Raw genomic sequence first — 13,165 nt, 5'->3', positions numbered from 1 at the left:
TGTCGAAGGATGGCTGCTCATATTGCCTTGGTCTTTATTTGCCATCCTCTGCTTTTGGAGCCTGGTCTTTTGGTGAGTACACTAAATACATGTAATCCTGAGTATAATCAAAAATGGAACTCCAAAAATGTGTGGGTATACTTAATGAACCCTTTGCTATGCCCAAACATTTGTCAAGAATAAAGTCTTTAGGGTGAGTAAAAACAAATATCTAATTAGATTTGTATTGAATCTTGCCCACATTTCAATTTTCTTTTAAATATTCACTCAATAAAAGGAATAGAAGGGATTACCAATTGGGTCTTTTATCATCCAGTTTCCAGGAATGAAAGCACTATTGGAAGTCCAAGTATTTCTTTTTGATTAAGCTTAGCCTTTTACAAATACAGCTTTGAAAATTATTTTACAATTGTATAATTAACCTCATGTTCACTCTGACTGTACCTGTATTATTCAGTACATCCACGGAATTCTTTTCCCTATGTCAAAGGGTTTAAATATTAACTAAATTCCCCCTTGTATTACTTGATCAGTAGGAATGATCCGGCACCCAAAGCAAGAGAGGTGTGTGTGAAAGATCAATCTAGATTTTAAGAAACAAAGCATATCAAATGTGCTGAGTTTCAAACACAAAAGCAAAGTAATGTGGATGCTGGAAATCTGAAATAAACACTGGAAATGCACAGCATGGCAGGCAGCTTCTGTGAAGAAAGAAACAGTTAGCATTTCAGGTTGTGACCTATCATTAGAACTGATAAAATGTAGAGATGTTAATAGCTTTTAAGGAGTGAAATGGGGGAGGGTGGAAAAAGAACAAAGGAAGATCTGTGATGGGGGAAGAGGGGAGACATTAAATGACAGAAGAGTTGGGGGTACAGAGCCAAAGAGAGTGGTAATGGGGCAAGTAAAATAAAAGATGGGTCCAGAGGAGGTCTGAATGGCATATGTTCATTATTCAGCCATCTGAAAGTAAAGCAAGAAAAACAAGACACATGCAAAGAAAACTAAAAATGGGGGAGCAGAGGTTATGGTCTCAAACAGTTGAACTAAATATCAAATACAGAAGGCTATCAAGTGCCTAATAAAAAGATGAGGTGTTGTACGTTGAGCTTGCAGTGAGCTTCATTGGAACTTTGCGCTAGGCTGAGGACAGATATGTCAGTGTGTGAGCAAGGTGGAGAATTAAAATGGCAGGCCACTGAAAGCTTGGGGCCGTGCTTACGGATAAAATGGAGGTGTTCTACAAAGCGTTCGCCCAGTCTACATTTGGTCTCCCCAGTGTCGAGGAGACTGCATTGTGAGCAACAAATATAATATACTAAATTGAAAGAAGTACAAGTAAATGACTGCTTCACCTGGACAGAAGTTGTGTTTAGACCCTTGGATGGTGAGGAAAGTGGAGGTAAAAGGGCAGATGTTGCATCTCCTGTTGCTTGGAAATGTTCCATAGGAAGGGGCTGGGGTGATTTGAGGAGCGGAGGGAACGGTCCCTTTGGAATGCTGAAAGGAGATGGGAGGGAAAGATGTTTGGTGGAAATGGCAGAGGATGATCTGTTGAATATGGAGGAGAACCCTATCATGGCTCTGAGAGGGAGGGGAAGGGGTGAGAGCAGAAGTGTGGGACTGATTGAGGGTCCTATCAACTACCGTGGAGGGGAATCCTCAGATGAGATAAAAGGCAGACCTGCCTGAAGCACTGCTTTGGAGGGTTGCATCATCCAAACAGATGCAATGGAGAAATTGGGAGAATGGAATGGAATCCTTACAGGGTGCAGAGTGTGAGGAAGTGTAGTTATGGGAGTCAATGGGGTTATCATGATTATTTGTTGATAGCCTATCCCCAAAAATGAATGTGGGAGAGATGGTGATGTAATGATAATGTCACTAGACTAGTAACCCAGAAGCCCAGGTCAATGCTCGGGGGAAACTGGAAGCAAAGTTAACGAAGTTTTCCAATTTGGGGTAAGAGCAGGAAGCGATAGCAGTACAGCCATTAGTGTACCTGAAAAAGATTTGAGGGAGGGTGCCCAAGTAGGACTGGAACATGAAATGTTCCACATGCCCCACAAAAAAAAAAGTCATACAGGTACCAATAGTTTTCATCTGGAGGAAGTGAGATGAGTTAAAAGATAAATTGTTCATTGAGAGAACAAGTTCAGCCAGACGGTGGAGGTGGATGGAGATTAGTTGGCTTAAGTTTCAAGTTTTTGTGCCACTTGTAATTTACAGTGATATTATTGAACTTGCTGGTATATCTCATTTAAAACTTAGTGTCTTGGTAGGGTATAATTTGTTTTTCAGGCTATTTATGATTTGAAAATTTTGTTGTGCATGATAGGTTGTTCTTATGTAATTTTCTTCAAATTTTGATGAATAATTTTGGCCTTCTATCCACAAAAATTAACACTAAATGAGTATATGGTTATCACAATTTATTTATGTTGGATTTCTAATCTTCAGTTTTTTGTTTTAATCAATTATCATTAAGTATGAAGACTTATGAAGATCAGAGAAGAAGGTTTTAAGCAATTGCTTTTTTTTGGTGCGATGGGGAAATAAACTTCGGTATCAAAAAGAGAATTATGGCAGAGATTTCTCTTGCTATCTTTGCCTTTTTATAGATTTTGTTTACTGTATTCTTTCAGATTTTTAACTACGATCTGTAAAACCTAGGTGGAAAGGTTAAAGTGGGTTCAAGTCCCATAGACTTGAGCACAAATCTTGGCTGAGCCTTGAGTGCAGGACTGAGGAATGCGGCACGGTTGTATTTGGGATGAGACATTAAACAGAGGCTCCTTCTGTCCTTTCAGGAGGATGTAAAAGGCCCCAAGGCACTATTTGAAGAAGAGCAGAAAAACTCACCCATGTCCACCCAATATTTATCCCTTAATCAATGTCACCATAGGGAAGGCAATGGCATAGTGGTATTGTTGCTGGACTAGTAATCCAGAGACTCAGGGTAATGCTCTGAGTGCCCGTGTTCAAGTCCAGGCAGGGAAGATGGTGAAATGTGAATTCAATAAAAATATGGAATTAAAAGTCTAAAGATGACCATTAACCATTGTTGTAAAAACCCATCTGGTTCACTAATGTCCTTTAGGGAAGGAAATCTGCCATCCTTATCTGATGTGGCCTACATGTGACTCCAGACCCACAGCAATGTGCCCTCTGAAATGGCCTAGCAAAAAAGAAATGAAACAGGATGGACCACCCAGCATCAACCTAGGCACCGGAAATGACAACGGCAAGCTCAGCCCTGTCGTCTTTGCAAAGTCCTAACATCTGGGGGCTAGTGCCAAAATTGGGTGAGCTATGGGCCCTGACAGTGCTGCTAGTCAAGCAACAGCCTGACAATAGTCATCCTCACGGAATCATATCTTACAGATCAATTCGATTCACTCCACGTGATATCACGGAACAGCTAAAGGCACTGGCTACTGCAAAGCCTGTAAGCCCTGACAATATTCCGGCAATAGTACTGAAGGCTTGTGCTCCAGAACTTGCCGTGCCCCTAACCAAGCTGTTCCAGTACGGCAACAACACGCATCTACCTGGATATGTGGAAAATTGCCCAGGTATGTCCTGTACACAAAAAGGAGGACAAATCCAACCTGGCCAATTACTGTCCCATCAGTCTACTCTCAATCATCAGTAAAGTAATGGAAGGGGTCATCAACAGTGCTATCAAGCAGCACTTGCTCATTGATGCTCAGTTTGAGTTCTGCCAGGGCTACTCAGCTCCTGACCTCATTACAGCCTTGGTTCAAACATTGACAAAAGAGCTAAACTTCTGAGGTGAGATGAGAGTGACTGCCCTTGACATCAAGGCTGCATTTGACCGAGTGTGGCATCAAGGAGCCCTAGCAAAACAGGAGTCAATGGGAATCAAGGGGAAAACTCTTCACTGGTTGGAGTTATACCTAGCACAAAGGAAGATGGTTGTGGTTGTTGGAGGTCAGTCATCTCAGCTCCAGGACACCACTGCAGGAGTTCCTCAGGGTCATGTCCTCAGCCCAACCATCTTCAGCTGCTTCAACAATTACCTTCCTTCCATCGTAGGTCAGAAATGGGGATGTTCGCAGGTGATTGCACAATTGTTATGGCAAGCAGATGGTAAATTCCAAGCTGCTCAAATCCCAGAGGGAAACTTGAAGCAGCTGCCACAAGAAAATGCAATTTGTATTTATTTCAAGATGCGGGCTTTGAATTCAGTAAACAGGCCACTGAAGCTTAGAGGCTTTTTTACGAAACTAAATTAAACACTTATTAATAAAAGAAAAAGATTTTAAGCACATGTGTATATATATATGTCTACGAATTGCTACAATAATGACTCCTAAATCCCCTAATTAACCTGACTCTCAGTTGCACCTCCATTAAGGTAACAGTAAAACACAGATTTAAACAGACCCAGGCAAAGCACACACTGGACAGTCGAAATCAAAGTGAGTTTTCCTCAGCTTTGGTTCCTTGTAGGCAGAAACTTTTCACACTTGTGTTAGATCTTAAAATGCCTGCCTTTACACACAGCCTTCTCTCCTTTATACATATTTTTCCCTTTGAATGCAAATACCATTGTTTCACTATGTCTTTGGACTTTACCTCTCTAATAATAAAAATCTGTCATAGTACCAATTTTACTAGTAATCTTAGGGAAAAATAAACACACTGTTTCTTAACTACTTCTGGCTAGGTGTAACATTTCGCCTCCTTCCTCTTTTGAATTCAAGCTACTCTGGTTTATTTAAAAATGCAAATGTTCCCTTTACACCTCACATCCCAAACGTTCACCCATGTTTACCTATTTAGCATTTCGAACCTAGCTTCTCTTCTTGCATCAAAGCCTTCAGACCAGCTGCCTTTAATTCAATTAAGTCGTCCCCCCCACCACACACACACACCCCACTATTACTCTACAATAAATTCCAAATAACATTATGGAAATTATTACATCTTCCTGACAATGTTCAATACCATTTGCGACTCCTCAGATACTGAAGCAGTCCATGTCCAAATGCAGTAAGACCTGGACAATATCCAGGCTTGTGCTGATAAGTGGCAAGTAACGTTCGCGCCACACAAGTGTCAGGCAATGACCATCTCCAACAGGAGAGAATCTAACCATCGCCCCTTGACATTCAATGGCATTACCATCATTGAATCCCCCACTATCAACATTTTGGGGGTTACCATTGATCAGAAACAGAGCTGGACTAGCCATATAAATACTGTGCCTACAAGAGCAGGTCAGAGGCTAGGAATCCTGCGACGAGAACCCACCTCCTGACTCCCCAAAGCCTGTCCACCATCTACAGGGCACAAGTCAGGAGTGTGATGGAATACTCCCCTCTTGCCTGGGTGAGTGCAGCTCCCTCAACACTTGAGAAGATTGACACCATCCAGGACAAAGCAGCAGATTGGCATCACATCCACAAACATTCATTCCCTCCACCACCGATGCATAGTAACAGCAGTGTGTACCATCTACAAGATGCACTGCAGGAATCTACCAAGTCCCCTTAGACAGCACCTTCCAAACCCACAACCACTACCATCTAGAGGGACAAGAGCAGCAGATAGATGGGAACACCACTACCTGGAAGTTCCTGTCCATGTCACTCACCATCCTGACTTGGAAATATATCGCTGTCCCTTCACTACTACTGGGTCAAAATCCTGGAACACCCTTCCTAACACCACTGTGGGTGTACCTACACCACATGGACTGCAGAGTTTCAACAAGGCAGCTCACTGCCACCTTCTCGAGGGCAACTAGGGATGGGCAAGAAACTCTGGCCCAACCAGTCTCCCGTGAATGAATTAAAAAAAGATTATCTGGTCATTAACTGCTGTTTGTGGAACCTTCTGCATGCATATTGGTGGCTGTGTTTCATACAATGCAACAGTGACAGTAATCCTGTAGACAGTAATCATTCTGCTCATGAATGGAGGAGAGGGAGAGGAACATGCACCAGACGTGCAGTTTCTAGCCTGGGTCATTGGATAGCATACAGGAGTAGAAATCCCAACTGATATTTCTGCTCCTTACCTGTTGAAGTCATCTGTAGCCTAACTGAAATCAACACAGTGTAAATGGGGATCAGTTCTAAAATATTCCTGATTTCTATGTTTGTTTTTTATTTCAGATGAGACAATTGGTAACTAACTTAGCTATGTGAGCCCATGCCTTAATATTGTCATTTATAAACGGAAGCATTTTACAATTCTTGCACAAATTATAATCAGATATTTTGTGAAGCAGATTTTTTAAAGCTTGGGATAATAGCCTAATTCATTTTTAGGTGAAAATCAGAATTGCCTTTGGCTACATTGGAAAGTAGAATAAGCAGGCTGAGTTTGCAGGGGAGGGGGTGGGTATGGTGGTGAGGGAGAGCGCATTAGTGTTGATTTGTCCTTACTGTGACACATTCCTTTTGTTGTCCACCTATGGGAAACAATGAGCGGAAGTTACATATTCCTCTAAGCAGGAGTGAAAAATGTGCATGTTAATCCATGCTGTTTTCTTGCACTTTGTTACCATTTATTGATATCGCATGATATTAGGATATTGGGAGCGTGTGGGTTACCAACTTTCATTTTGGTTACAAAATTATTCCTCTTATTCAGGTTGATTCATGAAAGAGGAGACGTATCATGATGCTCCTCGTGTAAAAGGAAATGTTTCAGTACATAACAAATATAGAATCTTAGCAGGAAAAATGAGAATCTATTTTACAGGGAAGGGGAAGTCCATGGCATCGCTAAAGAGAAAGGTATTTAGAAGGTACGGAGAGAAAGGAAAAGAGAAAATGGTTTTAGGAATGAATTGCAGAGGGACATTGTGACAAAAGAATGGCTTCATGGCAAAGTGGAAGAAATGGGTACTGAAAGAGCCATCAGTGCCGAAGGGACCCAAGATGCATGGTGTGGGGACATAAGCTGAGATGAGGCAGAGTAAGAATATGGAGAGATTTGACACAAAGATCATGAAATCCATTCCGTGGGAACAGAGAACCAATAACACCAACTTGCATTTGTATAGTACCTCTGATGCCGTAAAAACATCCCTGGACCCAAACCAGCAGAGCTCAAGAGAAGTTCTGAATAAATTGATATCAAAGGGTGAAGCCTGAAGTGTGAACATTAAAGAAGTCAATCCTTGAGGTGATGCAAGTGTAAATTAGCATTTTTTTTTCAGTGATCAATGGGCAGTTTTCAGAGGTTGAGAAAAATACCCTTGCTCACAGACCAATTAGAAGTTTAAATAGGTGTTAATTTGGATGCTGAGGTTGCATAAGTCCAGCATCTTACTTTTACTAAAAGTTTAAGTGCCCTTTAGAATAAGGTATCCATATAAAAGTATTTCAGGGTGCACCCTCTGAAAACATGCTTATTCTTCTTATGACCTTTGCAATATTTGCGAACTAATAAATGCACTAAACTGGAGATGTGTTGAATAGTTGGTGAAACCCAAGGTGCCCACAAAGCATGATTACAGTGCAGTCTATTTGTTCCTTTAAAACTATTAAATATGATAATTCTAGTAGTTACATGTAATATGAATGGAGTTTTTCATGATTTTAAGAATTCATATTCATATCACAGAATCTCACAGTGCAGAAGAGGCCCGTCAACCCATCGAGTCTGCACTGAGACGTGAGAAACACCTGACCTACCTACCTAATCCCATTTACCAGCACTTGGCCCATAACCTTGAATGTTATGATGTGCCATGTGCTCATCCAGGTACTTTATAAAGGATGTAAGGCAACCCGCCTCCACCACTCTCCCAGGCAGCGCATTCCAGACCGTCACCACCCTCTGGGTAAAAAAGTTTTTCCTCTCATCCCCCCAAACCTCCTGCCCCTCACCTTGAACTTATGTCCCCTTGTGACTGATCCTTCAACTAAGAGGAACAGCTGCTCCCCATCCACCCTGTCCATGCCCCTCATAATCTTGTACACCTCAATCAGGTCGCCCCTCAGTCTTCTCTGCTCTAACGAAAACAACCCAAGTCTATCCTACCTCTCTTCATAACTTAAATGTTTCATCCCAGGCAACATCCTGGTGAATCTCCTCTGCACCCCCTCCAGTGCAATCACATCCTTCCTATAATGTGGCGACCAGAACTGCACACACTACTCCAGCTGTGGCCTCACCAAGGTTCTATACAACTCCAACATGACCTCCCTACTTTTGTAATCTATGCCTCGATTGATAAAGGCAAGTGCCCCATATGCCTTTTCTACCACCCCACTTAACATGCCCCTCCGCCTTCAGAGATCTATGGACACACACGCCAAGGTCCCTTTGCTCCTCAGAACTTCCTAGTGTCATGCCGTTCATTGAATACTTCCTTGTCAAATTACTCCTTCCAAAGTGCATCACCTCACGCTTTTCAGGGTTAAATTTCATCTGCCACTTATCTGCCCATTTGACCATTCCGTCTATATCTTCCTGTAGCCCAAGACACTCAACCTCACTGTTAACCACCCGGTCAATCTTTGTGTCACCCGCAAACTTACTAATCCTACCTCCCACATAGTCACCTAAGTCGTTTATATAAATGACAAGTAATAGGGGACCCAGCACAGATCCCTGTGGTACGCCACTGGACACTGGCTTCCAGCCACTAAAGCCTCCTTCTGTCATCACCCTCTGTCTCCTACAACTAAGCCAATTTTTAATCCACCTTATCAAATTACCCTGTATCCCATGTGCATTTGCCTTCTTTATAAGTCTCCCATGTGGGACCTTGTCAAAGGCTTTGTTGAAATCTATATAAACTACATCAACTGCACTACCCTCATCTACACACCTGGTCACCACCTCAAAAAATTCAATCTAATTTGTTAGGCATGACCTCCCTCTGACAAAGCTGTGCTGACTATCCCTGATCAAACCTTGCCTCTCCAAGTGGAGATAGATTCTCTCCTTCAGAATTTTCTCTAATTGTTTCCCTGCCACTGACGTGAGACTCACTGGCCTGTAGTTCCCTGGCTTATCTCTACAACCCTTCTTAAATAGCAGAACCACATTAGCTGTTCTCCAGTCCTTTGGCACCTCCCCCGTGGCCAGAGAGGAATTAAAAATTTGGGTCAGAGCCCCTGTGATCTCTTTCCTTGCCTCCCCCAGCAGTCTGGGACACAAATCATCCGGACCTGGAGATTTGTCCACTTTTAAGCCTGCCAACACCTCCAATACCTTGTCACTCCCTATATCAATTTGTTTAAGAACCTCGCAGTCTCTCTCCCCGAGTTCGATACCTTCATCTTCATTCTCTTGGGTGAAGATGGATGTGAAGTATTCATTCAACACTCTAGCAATGTCCTCTAGCTCCACCCATAGATTGTCCCCTTGGTCCCTTATGGGCCCTACTCTTTCCCTGGTTATCCTCTTCCCATTGATATACTTATAGAATATCTTAGGATTTTCCCTACTTTTCCCTACTTTTACTTTCTCATATCCCCTCTTTGCTCTCCTAAGTGCTTTCTTAAGCTCTGCACTGCACTTTCTGTACTCCACTAATGCCTCCACTGATTTGCTTCCCTTGAACCTGCTAAAAGCCTCTCTTTTCCTTCTCATCGTAACCTGAATATCTCTGGTCATCCATGGTTCTCTGGGCTTGTTACTCCTTCCTATCACCCTAGAGGGAACATGTTGAGCCTGAACGCTCCCCATTTCCTTTTTGAACGTCCCCCACTGCTCTTCTGTAGATTTCCCCACAAGTAGCTGTTCCCAGTCTACCTTGGCCAGATCCTGCCTTATTTTACTAAAATCCGCTCTCCCCCAATCCAAAACATTTTTTTGCAACTTGTCTATTTCTTTGTCCATAACAAACTTAAACTGTACCATGTTGTGGTCGCTATCACTAAAATGCTCCCCCACCAACACCTCAGCCACCTGTCCGTCTTCATTCTTTCACGAGAAACAATTATTGAGAATAGCATTAATAGTCACTTAGAAAAATATCAGTTGATTAAGAAGAACCAGCGTGGATTTCTTAAGGGAAAATCATACTTAACTAACTTGCTGGAGCTTTTTGAAGTGACAACAGAGGGGCTAATGAGGGTAATGCTGTTGATGTAGTGTACATGGACTTCCAAAAGGCATTTGATACTGTGCTGCACAGCAGACTTGTGAGAAAAGTTATAGCTCATGGAATAAGAGGGACAGTAGCAACGTGGATACAAAATTGGCTGAGTAATAGGAAACAGCAAGCATAAAGATAGGAGTAAATTTTAAGGGCTTCAGTAGGAAGTGAGTGGCATGATGCAAATTGCCCTGTATAGGTTCTTCGACCACGCTGAAAGCAGGTGCCCATTGTACAGGCCTTATATGGAGATTGGATATGAGGCAGTGTGTTCGCAAATGCATAGAGTTAAGTGACCTATCCAGGAAATTTAGCAGCATGGATAGAAAGTTGATTAACAGGAAGCAAAAGGTAAGGGTTAATGGCTATTGCTCAATTGGAAAAGCATTAGAAGTGATGCAAGTTGATCCATGTTTGTTACCAATATTTTGACTTGGTCATAGGATGCACAGTTTTCAAACTTTATGCAGAAATAGGGTTCGGCAAACAGTGAAGAGGACTGTAAAATACTTCTGGCGAATGTAGATAAGTTAGCAGAAGCAGAAGACGGATGCAATTTAATGTGAATAATGCATTTTGGTTATATTAAAAAACAAGGATTAGAAAGTTGAATGCTGTGCTTGCTAGGGTTGTGATTCTCTGAAAGTGCAAGTAAATGTGCTTCATTCCCTGAAAGTACAAGCACGCCATGAAGGTCAGCAGCTTGTGGGATTTTATAAATAATGGTGTAGAGGAAAGAGATAATGATAAATTTGTAGAGAGAAAGAAAGAACGAAGTTGCCTTTCACAACCTCAGGACAATGACATTTTGCAGCCAATAAAGTGCTTTTGAAGAGTAATCACTGTTATAATACAGGAAACATAGTAACCAATTTGTGCACAGCAATGTCAAGGAGCAATGAAATAAATTACCAGATCGTTGCTTTTTTGTGTTGGTTGAGGAATAATTTGGCTGGATAGCCGAGTAGAGGTTTTAGTAATGCCGTGGAATCTTTTACATCAATCTGAGAGAGCAGAGTGTGCTGGTTTAACATCTCATCTGCAAGATGCCAGCACTGATTGTACAACGTTTACTCAATATGACACTAAAATGCCAGGCTAAATTTTGTGATCAGGTCTCTAACTGTGATCCAACCATCATTTTTTAGGTGACAGCCTTGTATGAATGGTAGCAGTCTTGTCTCAGAGTTAGAAAGTCCCACTCCAGAGTATGGTGTGTAGTTTTGGCTATCCAATTGTAGAAAGGATATTAAAGTTGTCGAGAGCACACACTGTTGCTTCACCAGGAGGATGTTAGGGCTGAGCATGTAGTTATGAGACCTGGTTGCATCTGTGGAGAGCGAAACAGAGTCAACTGTCTCCTAATTGTCAGTGTCAGTATCCATCATCTTTATATCTCATTTACAGGTGTCCTTGTAGCGTAGGTATGAACCCCCAGGAGATCGTATATAGTCGTCATCCATCTGATGAGCGTGGCCGAGCCAGCGCCGACTTTGGCTTGGCAATGAGTCACATGGTATTAGATTAGATATATTTATTACAATCGCATAGCTGTAAATATTAACAAAACAGTTAGGTCTCTGTGGGTAAAACAGTATCCTAAACCGCTGTTTTACCATGATAGTTTTATTTGGTGTATGGCAGTACAAACTGGGTAAAGAATGGCCATTCGTGGGTTCTGTATGGCTCATATATGTATGTATTATTACTTCCCTATCTTAGCCCAAAAATTTAATTTGAGGTCCTAAGCTGCACTGGTATGGATAAGTTGATTTTTAGATTTCCTAACCCTGTTAATTAGCAAAATGGCTTTTCAAATGTTGTCAATTTATTAAATGAAATATTTTGCCATGCACAAATAATTTAAAGTTTCCTTATGTTCATGCACTTTGGTATTGTCTTCTTTGGGGTGCATATAATTCTATTACTTAAAGGACAATAATTTTATACAACCAAGGTTAAACATGCATGAATGACACTCAAGACCTCTTATGGATTACACTAATTACACCCATCAAGAGCAGGAACTCCGATCATGTTGCAACATCTCTTAACATTGACATTGTTAATTTTTAAAAATGGTATATCTGCTTTTGTTCCTAGTGCCAAGGATGATATTGATATTGATGCACTGGCAGCTGAGATTGAGGGAGCAGGAGCTCCCAAACCTAAAGCAGTTAGCAAAAAGAAGAAAAAGGATTTTGAGTAAGTATTCATTTTGGATTTTTATTTCAGTTTGGTTTTGATCTTATGTTGTTTATGTGTACACAAAATGGTTGAGTTTCTGTATGTTCTCACATTCCAGGGAAGATGATATACTAAAAGAAATTGAAGAACTTTCTTTAGAGATCCAAGGAACAAAGGATCATAAAGAATCAGCTAAATCTTCAGCAGCAAAAGTAAAGGTTTAGTTCTACAATTTCACTGTTTTGATTTAGATACTTTGAGTCCTAATTCTTTCCACTTTTTCCCTAAAATGTTGTTATAACAAACGGTGTGACTCAGCTGCACAGATATTTTTGTTCTAGATAAATGATATATACTATGTTGCCTGAACTGCGTTTCCAATCCAATATCCTGTATATCACAAAAATCGCCTGCTTCCTCCTCTGTAGCATCACCCATTTCTGCACCAGCTTATTTGCTGCTAAAACCCTGATCCGCACTTATGTTAACTCCAGGCATGACTATTCAAATGTTCTCCTAGCCAACCTCTCACCCTGCCATAAAGTTGAGCTAAGTAAAACTCCACCCACATTCTAACCTGCAACAAATGCTGCTCATCTATTACTCTGTGCTTGCTGACCCACATTGGTATCCAGTACGGCATCACTGCAGTGTTAGAATTCTTAACTTTGTGATCAAATCCCTCTGTGGGCTTACTATTCGCTACCTCTGTAACCTCTTCCAGCCTTTCAACCCTCCTGGAACGTTATATTCTGCCAATGTTTGGTCTCACCTCTCTTTGCTCTCTCCCTCCCATCTCACCATCCACCCTTGTCTCTCCTTCGCTTGCCTATCTGTGTGAAAAGACTTGGCCTGTAGTTGGAACTTCCCCAAAGCAATAGGCTA

General features: G+C 41.6%; 1 protein-coding gene across 1 annotated transcript in view; it reads left to right on the top strand.

Moving 5' to 3' along the window:
* The window catches only part of eif5b (eukaryotic translation initiation factor 5B), a 120,023-nt gene that overhangs the window by 1,168 nt on the left and 105,690 nt on the right, over window positions 1-13,165 (top strand). Inside the window, exons 2-3 of the mRNA XM_078545652.1 lie at window positions 12,197-12,298; window positions 12,399-12,492. Coding sequence (XP_078401778.1) covers window positions 12,197-12,298; window positions 12,399-12,492 — 196 coding nt within the window. The remainder of the gene's footprint in view (window positions 1-12,196; window positions 12,299-12,398; window positions 12,493-13,165) is intronic.

The sequence above is a fragment of the Cetorhinus maximus genome, chromosome 7 (genome assembly GCF_964194155.1).
Source record: "Cetorhinus maximus chromosome 7, sCetMax3.hap1.1, whole genome shotgun sequence".
Classification (NCBI taxonomy): Eukaryota; Metazoa; Chordata; class Chondrichthyes; order Lamniformes; family Cetorhinidae; genus Cetorhinus; species Cetorhinus maximus.
This window is presented reverse-complemented; position numbering and strand designations above follow the sequence as displayed.